This window comes from Nymphaea colorata, chromosome 4 (genome assembly GCF_008831285.2).
Source record: "Nymphaea colorata isolate Beijing-Zhang1983 chromosome 4, ASM883128v2, whole genome shotgun sequence".
Lineage (NCBI taxonomy): Eukaryota > Viridiplantae > Streptophyta > Magnoliopsida > Nymphaeales > Nymphaeaceae > Nymphaea > Nymphaea colorata.
Genome location: NC_045141.1, coordinates 16,624,033 through 16,636,495, shown reverse-complemented (window position 1 = coordinate 16,636,495; position 12,463 = coordinate 16,624,033). Strand labels below are relative to the sequence as shown.

The window sequence follows — 12,463 nt, the reverse complement described above, 5'->3', positions numbered from 1 at the left end:
GCTCATCTGATATGGCGAACATGATGATTAAATATGTAGAAATTTACTTCCGAATGTTCATGCACCACCGAAAGGTGAAAGTTACATGGCAATTTTTTTTCTACAGACAAAATGCTTGCAGGATAACTTTTTGCACTAATAAAATGATAAAGTTTGTTTGGAGTTTCAGTACTGCTGTTCTTAAGAGTAAGAGTGGGGATGTTAAAATATTTGATTTGAATCCGATATCTGATTGAACTATTCTGAAATAATTGGATATGAAAAAAAGTTAATATCCGATTCAAGATTAGATGGTGCCAGAAGAAAGCAAGAACTCGTAAGAAAGTGAAAGACAATTGGGATAGGATAAGAAAACGAGGTGGGAAAGCCGCAGTAATTCTTTGAAAAAGCCTGGTTAAGAAACGACATTCGATCGGATTTGGATCTTACTTCAGTTCGGATTTAGTTTTAAACAAATATACTATCTCCAATGGACTTACATTGTGAAAATTGACTAGATTCAGTTCAAAGTTTGGATTTGAATATGACTTTTCTTTGTTGGTATTCAAATACAAATTTGAATCTGAATATATGAATATTTGAAAAAGTGAATATAGTTAAGTGTATATCTCATTCGAATCTCATCCTATTCAAGCTTTTCGTCTAAAAAATTAGATCACCTTTTAAGGGGTGTTTGATAGTGAGAGACAATCTTTCCCTAGTGAGAGATCGAATATCGTCTAAAAAATTAGATCACCTTTTAAGGGGTGTTTGATAGTGAGAGACAATCTTTCCCTTGTGAGAGATCGAATATCGTCTAAAAAATTAGATCACCTTTTAAGGGGTGTTTGATAGTGAGAGACAATCTTTCCCTAGTGAGAGATCGAATGTTCTTCCCAATGTGCTACGCGAGTCCAACTGTTTTACTGCCGCAACTCATTGGCAGTGAAGAGCACCACAAAGGAGATCTCGCATCGTCATCAAACATCTCTTTAATTATCGCGACAACAAAGACAGCATTTGCTACAACTGCTTTGCACATGTAGCTGACTATCAGACTTTTAAAAAACATTGCCTGAATCCGATTATGAGGAATCGATTTAATCGGTCTTATTATTATAGTTTTCCAACTTTTTTTTTCTCAATCTCTCATTTACCTTCTCCCTCCTTTAATTTTTTATATTTTTGTTTCTTATGTGTGGCAGTGGCAGAGCCAGAAAATTTTTCTAAAGAAAAATACTTGTACTCATTCACTTATTTTTACATCTGAATGGCCACTCATATACATAACAAAGCAAATCTTTAATACACTAATTTGAAAATAAAGAAGCATTGGAAGCAGGTATAGGCAACTGCCCACACCAGCCCACATGCACCTCGGCCACCGCCACTGTGAGTGTGCGTTACTTGCACCCTATTTTTTTTATCGTTCTAAAAGGACCAGTATATGAAAGGGTCATTCATGCTTCATAAGAACATGATAAAAGATACACGGTTGGTTGGACAACTCTAAAGTATAAATGGACTTTAGCACTTTTTAAAATCTCCCTCTCTACACTCTCTCTCTCTCTCTCTCTCTCTCTATATATATATATATATATATATATATATATATATAACTTTTTACCACTATAGAAGGACCACCAAGAATGAAAAGGTCGTTCATGCTTCGTAACGTGATAAAAGGTAGCGGATTGGGTCAAATGGACAACTCTAAAGCATAAGAGGTTGATGAAGCTTTTGAATTCCTTATTATCATTTAATGGCAGCGAGGCGAAGTTGTCAGGATTGGCTGGGTGAGATGTTATAAAATAAAAGGCCATCATTTTCGTACTGTTGCATTGAATAATTGAAACCTCGTGAGCTTTACATAAATGCATAATTGTTCCACATATAATTTATTTCTTTGGTACGTCACACCAGAGCTTCAGTTAAATATAATTTTGTACAACGGTTGACTAAGTAATTAGTTATAATTTAGTGAGAGAACCAATGTGAGTAAGCATTATGATATAGTGTGACCCCAGTAGAGTCTTGCTATGATATTCGATCTTGGACTTGGCGTTGGCGTTCCATTTTATTTTATTTTATTCTGTTGAAGAATTTATAGGTTAAGTTTTTGAGTGTTGTTAAGGATCGGTTCTTGAACAGAATCGGCAGTGCTGCCAATTTAACTATTCAGTTGCATATTTGTCAAAAGTTTTTAAAAAATAAAAAAGTCACAAATTTAAATAAGATAAAATTAATAGTTAAAATATTTTAATACCATTAAATCGGCTAGCAAATTGAGACTGTTTCCAATAATATACAATTGGTTTTACATGGTAGAAGGCTGGTCTAACAACACTATGGATAGGCTCGAGGGGCGTAACATAACTGGTTGGCTTGAGGAACACATAAGTAATGTGCCATCAATTTGATTCACGTGAGTACTACTTTTCTGAAGTGCAAAAGATGATATATGCAACACTCAAGTTAAAGGGTGTATCATAAGACTAATAAGATCTACAAGCGAGGATGGAGTGGTTTTGCTTTTTGCATATAACTAGTAACATTGTGATGGTGAACTACAAAAGGATGTCTAGAAAGATGTGAAGCTCAAGAACCAATATTATTGGGTCCTTACAATGCCATCCTTTAGCCTGACCTTGTCTCATCTTCAGTTTTCTCTTTTTAAAAACTTTTTCCTCGTTCAAAGAATTAATAACACATTAAAATTGTTTAGTGATAATAAAAACATGCTTAATTTTTTGATATTGTTTAGAACATGCTCATACTTTTTTATTAACTATTCAAAAATTAAGTATGTTTTTAACAATATAAACATATTATAATTATCTTCGATCTTGTAAGTGTCAACAGATTTCCTAAAACGAATATAGAGAGCTGCAGTCTAAGTCTGAATTTATTGAGTGAGAGATTGTTGGTTCTTCTGATTCCGATTAATAATGCGCCATCCATCACTGACAAAATTCAAAAGATAAGAACTAAGAAAACATTTGAAAGTGTGAAGGGGCCCATAGGAAGACACATGAATCTTTGTGTTTGGTGCTGTTGGATTGTGATCTATCCATTCGCTAATGCTTTCAGATCAAACATCAATAAGGCTTGAAAATCGACGCTTCTTCCGTCGTCGTCTTGTTTTTCTTTCCCTGTTTCGTTTCTTTACGAGCCGCCGATGGAGAAGTTGGTGAGAAGGCAAGTTAGCTTGTTTCTTGTGCTGAATCTGTAAAGGGTTCAACTTTTCTACCTCCATTGTAATCCGGTGTGGTGGCACTGTTACTTTTCTTTATCTGCAGGCAAGTGGATCAGAGAGATGAAATTCATTAATTGGCTCTCTCTCTCTCTCTCTCTCTCTCTCTCTCTCTCTCTCACACACACACAGTCTCTCTCAGAGCGTGTGTTCATGCGGCAGACAGGCTTCCAAAAGTCAAGGATGGGCCAATCGGTCTAGACAAAGACTTTTACTTGTCCTACCCACTTGCTCACTGTCCCGTGCAGACCCCCTTATATATATATATATATATATATATATATATATATATATATATATATATATATATATATATATATATATATAAAGAGAGAGAGAGAGAGAGGGAAGCTGGTGCATGATAGATATTTAAATGTTATATGTACAAGGAACAATCTCACCTTTTGATCTTTGTCAAATTGATGGTTGAAAGAAAAAACATTAAGAAAATGTGAGAAATAATGCTTTATGAAGCAAATGTTGCATACCTTTTTCTCTCAATTGCTGATCTAAAAAAAATCAAGAGCTAAGATTTTTCTTATCCATAAGCATACAAGTGTCTAACACTTAAACTAGTTTTTGTACACGCACATACAAAAGAATGAGCAAGGTCAATCTTAAAGTAGAAAAGATTGCAATGCAAAGTCTAAGCAAAAAAAGAAAAAGAAAAAAGAGAAAGAAAGATTCTGAAAAAGTTGGTTCTAGTTCAGGCTACTTGCACCATTGAACTTAGCAATATGAACTATAAGATTGGGGTGTTTTTGGGTTCAAACTGCCTAATATGACACTCTCCATGGAATATATAAAACAAAAAAGCATATGTACAAGCCTACATATAAGGACCACCGCAATCTTAGTGCTTGTTCTGATCATATTTCACCATGCAGATGTGGCCTAGACGAAGTGAAGCATAAATGAGAGACATCTACTTGAGCTGGCGAGTTTGAGCTCAGTTTTTGCAGATCCAAAAACCCCAACCGGACCCAATGCCACTTAAAATGGGTTCGACCAAATCGAACTCAGACAAGAGAGTTTGACCCCAATCCTGTTCATGGCATGAGGTCTCATCCAACCATTTCCAGTGCAGACTGCGGGTCCTATGTGGTTCGGACATCGATCCGGTCCAATCATGTCCAGATCTGACCCATGGCCCCATAAAAAGGGAACTATCAATATCACTGATAGGCGCAATCCTGACCACCCACTATAAGTAAAGGAACGGTGGAGATTGTAGATCACTTTTAAAGGGTAATCTGCCATACTTCATGGGGCCTGGTGGTGGACCAGAGGTTGGTCTAAGTTGGGGCATTAGCTAAAGAAATGTATCTGCTTGATATGTCAACCTCACCACTCATGCTTTTGGGCCTCATGTCTGAAATCATGGAGGGGATGAGCCCTTTCTTTTTCTTTTAACTTTGCTTCACAATGACAGCACAATGCAAAGCCCTTCATCCTTATCATGGCTTCTTTTCATGTGGGCCCACACTCCCCACATGAAATGGAGGTACCCCCCCCCCATGCACATGCATTGTCAAATATTTTGATGGTGGGTCCCACAGCCTCCTATTCTTCCCCTTGGGAGGAAAAAAGAAAAGAAAGGGTTGGTGAGTGGGGAAATGAAGACCCAAACCCTAGCACACATGAATAAATATAATTCCTTGCTTAAAGGGACCTACTGCTTCTTCTTAGTATGGGGACTTGAAGACTATGAAATGACTAGATTGGCCTTGGCTCAGGCTTTGACCGAGCCTTTGACCTTTATTTTGGTCTGAACCGGTTTTGGGTCGGGTCTGGATTCGAACTATGCCGGGCAGAGCCGCAAATGTGTCTGATAAGCTAAGGGGAGCTTCTGTTGTCTTGGATCCGAACCGGATCCAAAGTTTGCTAATGTGTTTAGCTAATCTGTATCTCACCCATGTGCAAACCTAGTGTTGGCATGGACAGCAGCCCTACCCAAGTGGGTTAACAGCTGGATGGTGTCGTTCCATGTGATCATATGTGAAGCTAGCAGAGGCAGGCCAGGTCTAGCATGACCCTTGTCGGCCAGAATCCGGTGCCGGAGTTTGGTGGAGTTTCTCAAAGAGGTGCTGGTCAAGGTGGAGCTTGAATTCATGATGGTGTCAATCCATGTGATCATATGTGAAGCTAGTAGAGGTAGGCCAGGTCTAGCCTAACACTTGTCGGCCGGAATCCGGCGCCGGAGTTTGGTGGAGTTTCTCGAAGAGGTGGTGCTGGTCAAAGTGGAGGTTGAATTCATGAGAATTGGTCCATGGAGATCACGGGAGGAGCATGGCGGTCCGGTACCATAAATTAATGCAAGGCACCGACGGGCTGGCTAGTTTGACCATGGGCTGGGCAGTGAACCATTGGATTCCAAATGCCAAGAAACAAGAACCAAAATTATCACTTTGGCATTGTTCTCGCCCACGTACAATTTGCAGAATATTAAAAAGAAAGTGTCTGCCATTTTTCCAGAGATCATATCTCATCTGAGTCGGACTTCCATTGTGTTTAGCTGATTGGCATCTGAACAGTTTACGCCTATGAGTTATTCTCCATGTTTCGAACTCCAGCTTCACTCACGGTCTTGATAAAGGAAAAGCTCCAGAACCTACATATCAACTTCCTTAGGAAGTTGGGCTGGTTATATATATATATATATATATATATATATATATATACACCAACTTTTTTTTTATTCTTTGCCATCCAGCCAGTTCTCACAAATCTGAGTACATGGGTGTGATTAGATTGTCAAAAACTATATGTTTAAAGAAAAAGAAAAAAAGAAATCCGAACTTTAAATTAGATTATATGTCACAATCAACTCAAAAACATTAATTTTTTAATTTTATGAAATTTGATTTGTATGTTAGTTTTCATCGTATCTTTTCCAGCAAAACCATATCCATGCGGCTAGATTTGCCAAAAAAGTGCGCCATCATAATGTCGCCACATGGTAAGAGGACAACTGAACGACCATATGAGTGAGACGGCAAAATCGATGGATCCTTTATATATTAAGGCTCTGTTTCTAACGTTCGTTAGTTGAAACGAACTTTTATCCTTGAGAAAGATGCAACGCGAATCACTTATTAAATTCAAAATCTTAGCTTTTTCATGAAAAGATGGGCCATACTTCCCTGGAAGCAAACACCCCAAAATCCTATTCATAACGAGACATATTCTAATTTAAAGAATAATAAGTTTAACAGTAAATAATTGAATACTTTAACCGGTATTTCTTGTCCGGAAAAATATATGTGCTTCATATGCATAGTTATCCATTACAAATCAGATCAATTATTTGCTATGAACTGAAGAGCCCAAGAAAGTTCCTTAAGAATTGGTGATGAACTTTCTCTAGTTTTCTGCAATTTCTCCTCTTTTTTTTTTACTTAATCTAAGAATGGGAAGCTCCGCCGGTGGATTCCTTTCCAACTCCAGCCAGCCCACTGGGTTTGGTAGAGGGCCTTCCTGGCCACCGACATATGAAGAATCGACTCCATGAATGACTCGGTCAGTCACTGTGACATGCTGTTCGTGGCAGCACGCGTGCAGCGTGGCTTCGGGAAGAAGAAGAAGGAACACATGAAAAGGAAGAAAAAGGAGCAGTAAGAATGGCAGCAGAGCAGGGTCATGTTCGTGGACAGTGATGCGTGCCGACGACCCATCCCCAAGATCTCCTCAAATCACAATAAATTTGTCGGGAGGAATCTCTATGCTTGTTCAAGGAACCGCTTCTCTCTCTCTCCGAGTCGCAATCAGACTCGGTCTGCACTTAGTATAAGTAAGTTCTAGGGAAGATCCATCAGTGAGGAAACCAGGGAGATAGGGATTGATCGAGAAGGACTCGGTTTTTTTATTCATCCTTCACTTTAAACTCTGAATCGGGATGTGACACTGGTACTCTCATTAAGCGCCATTATTTCAAGTACCCCCACACTCTCACCACACCACTGCTCAGCGCACTGCTGCAAAAGTGTAGTCACCAAGCTACCTCAGGGAGAGAGAAGAGAGAGAGGAAAGGGGTAGTGAGCAGGTCGTTTCAATCTGATCAGAAAGACAGAGACAAAGACAGGAGGATGGAAGAGAGAGGAGGAGGTGGTGGTGCCGCTGCTGGGGGAGAGTCTGAGTTGGTGTCGATTCCGGCGACCCCACGGGTGGCGACGCCGCCATTCACGCCGGACATCCTGTCGACGTCCCACTCGAGGGCGCTGACGCCGTCGGGGCAGCGTTCCCCTCGTCAGATGTCCTCCTCCCTGGTGTCGCCGGCGGGGGGTGTGAAGACGCCCAGGACGCCGTGGACGCCGTCCTCCCTCATCTCCCCACGCTTCCTCAGCCCGATTGGCACCCCCATGAAGCGCGTTCTCATCAACATGAAGGGCTACCTGGAGGAGGTTGGACACCTCACTAAGCTCAACCCGCAGGATGCCTGGCTTCCCATCACCGAGTCCAGGAATGGCAACGCCCATTACTCTGCCTTCCACAACCTCAATGCCGGCATTGGCTTCCAGGCCCTTCTCCTACCCGTCGCCTTCGCCTTCCTTGGTTGGTATGTCATTCTCTAAAACATATCAGTCCTTTCTGATCTGGATCATACTCGCACAGAGACAGAGAGAGAGAGAAAGAGGTTTTATTAGTATCATTAACTCAAGAACCCACTCGACAATGTGGGGAAGTTGTAACTATCATCTACTAAAATCTGTTAGCTCTTACTTAAGCACATACTAAGTACTTTGGGTAATTTTTCATGTGTTTAAGTTGGTGGTGAACTTGTGTTGTATGGTCGTAACTCACTCTCTCTCTCTCTCTCTCTCTCTGTTCCTTTTTTCATAAAAAAATGGTTCATAAGTTTCTTTGATCAAGTACGGAGTTTTAGGAAAACCAGTTCTTCTTATTCTGTTAATCACCTGTTAGATGTGTGCTCAATATAGTCAAGTCCATGTGAGCGACATTCGAATGTACCCATGCGTTGAGATACTAGTTGTCAACTTCACTCATCGTTTCCTTCAGATGATTCTTTTCCAGTTTTGAGAGGAAAGGAATTTTTTTCTTGTAGTCCATATTTTTTTTCCCTTTTCCCTTCTATGTGCCTAGTTGTAAACTGGTAAACTGCTCTGTTTGTTGAATACCTGTTCCGTTTCAGACACCGATCTTGAGTACTAGTTTCATGTTATTCCATTAATCACTCATGATCTCGTGGATTTTGTGTTTTAATTGCAACTTGTTAAGAATTTGTCCTTGGTCCTCTTTACATATTATCTACCCTTATGTGTGGGAGATTACTTTATGGTTTGTACTTGTATTAAATGTTGCTATTTTAATAAGATAGGTGGTTTATAATTTGAGTGGCTTAAGTACCCAAAAGTGGTTCGTATTCTTGGATTAGGCCATGGCGCTTTTCCACTGAGGCCGTTTGGGGATGTGATGCATTCCTTTTAGTTGCTGTTCTTTTATTCATCGATGCTAATTTCCTGGGTTTGATTTATTTTCTCTTTTAGTGAAAGTAACACTGCTTGATTATTCCAAGTTAATCCTTCCTTCCTGTTAAAATCTCAGGACATGGGGAATTTTATCTTTAACCATTGCGTATTTTTGGCAACTTTACACGTTATGGTTGCTAGTGAGATTGCATGAAGCTGTTCCTGGAAGGAGGTATAACAGATATGTCGAGCTAGCACAGGCAGCTTTCGGTAAGCTAACTTTCTTCAGTTAGACACTTAAACAGTCAACACCCAAAAAGATTAACAGAGAAGGTATCAAAACTTGCAGGGGAAAGACTTGGTGTCTGGCTTGCACTCTTCCCAACAGTCTATTTATCTGCGGGGACAGCAACAGCCATAATCTTGATTGGTGGGGAGACCATGAAACTCTTCTTTCAGATTGTCTGTGGTCCTGTTTGCCAAACCAACCCTTTATCTACAATTGAATGGTATTTGGTTTTCACGTCACTCTGCATTGTTCTTTCCCAGCTACCAAATCTAAACTCCATTGCTGGCCTGTCACTCATTGGAGCAGTGACTGCCATTACTTATACTACCATGGCTTGGGTTCTGTCTGTTAGTCAACCGAGATCCCCTACGATCTCCTACCAGCCCCTTAGCCTTCCTTCTTTCTCTGCCTCGTCATTCACAGTATTGAATGCACTTGGCATTGTCGCCTTCGCATTTAGAGGTCACAACCTAGCGTTAGAGATCCAAGTAAGAACTTCCTCTTTTCTAATATTTTTAGTTTATTTGTGACCCTTGTGTAACTGGTAAGTAACAACTGACCTACGGCTAATGCAATTTGGGTGTGCAGGCAACAATGCCATCAACATTCAAACATCCAGCGTATGTACCAATGTGGAGAGGAGCCAAGGTAGCATATGCTTTCATTGGCATGTGCCTCTTTCCTATAGCAATTGGTGGATTCTGGGCCTACGGTAATCAGGTCAAGCCTCTCCCTCGCTCGCTGTTCTTTGCTCTTATTTTGTCTGCGGTCCCTTTTTGATGTTTTTTGCATCTTCTTTCATCTTTACAAGAAATAAGCAGACGACAAAAATGGATGTGATTTCTTTGAACACTGCCACATTTCTTTTGCCACAGAAGGACCTGCGGTCCCTGCCGGCATAATTAGGCAAAGGACCTAAAAGGTCCTGTCTTGTTACAAGAACTTTTACTCCATCAGACCAGTCAGCCAGCAGGAAGACCTTGGTTCACAACCAAATAGAACCAAAGTTAGCCCCGGTCTGATACGACTTGAAATGGGCTTCTGCCAACTGGAACAATGAGTCCAAAGGGTAGAGCAGTGGCTTTTGCCGGTTTTGGAAAATGCCTGCTGGGCTTTGCTAGGCAGGCCAAAGACGCTGAACAAGAAACCTGGTGTAGCGTTGCCATAGAGGGCTAACTACAGTAGGTGAGGTAGACCTGCTTCACCCATTTGCTCCTTACTAGTGTCCAAGATGAATAAGAGGATTCTGTCGGTTCCTGGGTGCATGGGCCATGCCCTACTAAGGAGCTGAGACATCCGTGCAACTTACAGTGACTGTATGCTGCAGAATTATTTACACAGTAGTAAATATATTGATGAACAATGATGCAGTACGGCGTCATGCATCATTCTCCATTGCCATCTGTATGCAAAGATGGCTTGAACCTATGTACTCCGTAGTGGTCCTGTTAGGAACGAGGCCATCTCTCTCTCTTAAAGAAGAGAAGGAAAAAGAAAACACAAGGATTTTCCTACGTCCACAGCCACAACAGAGTTTTTCTCTACCAGAGAAAGAAAGTGAATACAAGAAACCGCCCCCCGTTTAAACATAGGGATTTAAGGCAAACCTGCAAAATGTAAGATTTACATAAATTAGCTAAGCCTATTAAGTCTATATTTCGGCTTGACAATTGACAAGGGCTTCCTTCCTTTCTTTCTACAGATGCCTCAGGGGGGCATATTGAGTGCACTTTATGCTTTCCACATCCAGGACATTCCTCGTGGGCTCCTTGCCACCACCTTCTTGCTAGTGGTATTCAATTGCTTGAGCAGTTTCCAGATCTACTCAATGCCGGTTTTCGACAGCTTTGAAGCGGGCTACACCGGCCGAACCAACCGTCCATGCTCACTCTGGGTCCGGTGCGGCTTCCGAGTCTTTTATGGCTTCATTTCCTTCTTCATCGGTATAGCTCTTCCCTTCCTTTCTAGTATTGCAGGCCTGCTTGGAGGCCTGACCCTGCCGGTCACATTTGCATACCCTTGCTTCATGTGGGTTCTCATCAAGAAGCCCCGCAGATACACCTTCAATTGGTATCTTAACTGGACCCTTGGCATACTTGGTACTGGATTTAGCTTGGCCTTCTCCGCTGGTGGTGTGTGGAGTATGGTGAACAGTGGGCTCAAGCTTAAATTCTTCAAGCCAAACTAAGATTGTGTTTATCACCATATTGAGCTTGTATGCACCACTTTGCCGGGTGTTTAATCTACATTCAAGATGCTTGTAGTACCATCGTATAAATAAATATCCACAAAGAAGTTGCTGTGTTTGCATACCTCTCTCTCACAACCAGCCCTATATCTTTATATATGGGTAGGTACATTAACGGCACCTCGGTAGAATATTAAACATTCTTCAAGCCGGCCTTTTGACCCCAAAAAATAAGACAGATCTGATTTAATTAGATATACCCTTAGGTATATTTGTTTTTATGTATATATATTCACATATTTGGATTCAAATACTAATAAAGACCTATCATATTTGAATTCAAAATCCAATTTCACAATTCGATCCGATTTTTATATTTATATTCCAATTTAAATCCAAATTTTGAGTTCTTGTTGAAAATGTAAAAAACATAGGATATAAGATATTCATTTAAAATTTAAATTGGCCCAAATCCAAATCCAACCAGGTATTTATGTACATATGAATCAGTGGCTTCTTATTCTTCTAATAGTTGGACGGTTACTTTTAACTTTTCTAATAACAACAGTACAATTACTTGATCTAGGCCTGGGCGTCGTGCTGGGAAAAACCTGACCCGGGCTGGGCTCAGGTCAGCTCGGCCCGACCTGTTTAGATTTTTTTTTTTGTTTTAATAATATATATTTATTATTATTAAATATATTTTATATTTAAAAAATTATTTTAAAATTTTAAATGAGCCGGGCCGAGACCGGGTCAAGACCGGCCGGGACCAGGCCAGCCCAGCCCGATCCACCCTTAGATATCTGGGTCAAAACTTAAACTAACGGCACGTATATTGTTTTTATAAAAAGTGGCCGTCAAAGTTGGGCTAGCGCTTTCCAATCAACAGAAAACCCGTCAAGAGGGACGTGTAGCACAGGGAAGTCTGGTTTATTGAACCTGCTTCCGAAGGTTCCAGTTCTAATGCAAAACAATGAACTTGATCTTCAAATAACTTACTCTGCTTTTGACAAATATCAGACAAGTAACTTAGAAAGAGTTGTTATATGAGAAGAGTTTCGTTTATTTATTGTCTTTTTAAACTAAAAAGAAAAGGCTTTAGAAGGGCATTAATTTCACACTGTGTAATAGTGTTCGCCTTTACAAAATCATACTTACCGTTTGAAGGAACAGAAGGTTGGTGCACTCTCACATTCGAAGCTTCTCCATTAAGCTGCTTGAATTAAACATGAAAAAGTGTCCAAGTGAGACAAGTATGAAATTTTCTAGTATTACTAAAACTTAGGTGATTTTCTGAGTTTTGCGCTTTTACTGGGTTTGTCGTC

General features: G+C 40.3%; 1 protein-coding gene across 1 annotated transcript; it reads left to right on the top strand.

Moving 5' to 3' along the window:
* Window positions 1-6,705: 6,705 nt before the first annotated feature.
* Window positions 6,706-11,257, top strand: LOC116252559 (lysine histidine transporter-like 8). The gene is made up of 5 exons (XM_031626907.2): window positions 6,706-7,787; window positions 8,795-8,928; window positions 9,008-9,435; window positions 9,536-9,667; window positions 10,650-11,257. Exons 1-5 carry the CDS (start codon window positions 7,318-7,320, stop codon window positions 11,133-11,135), a joined length of 1,650 nt encoding a protein of 549 aa, XP_031482767.1. The 5' UTR covers window positions 6,706-7,317; the 3' UTR covers window positions 11,136-11,257.
* Window positions 11,258-12,463: the final 1,206 nt, after the last annotated feature.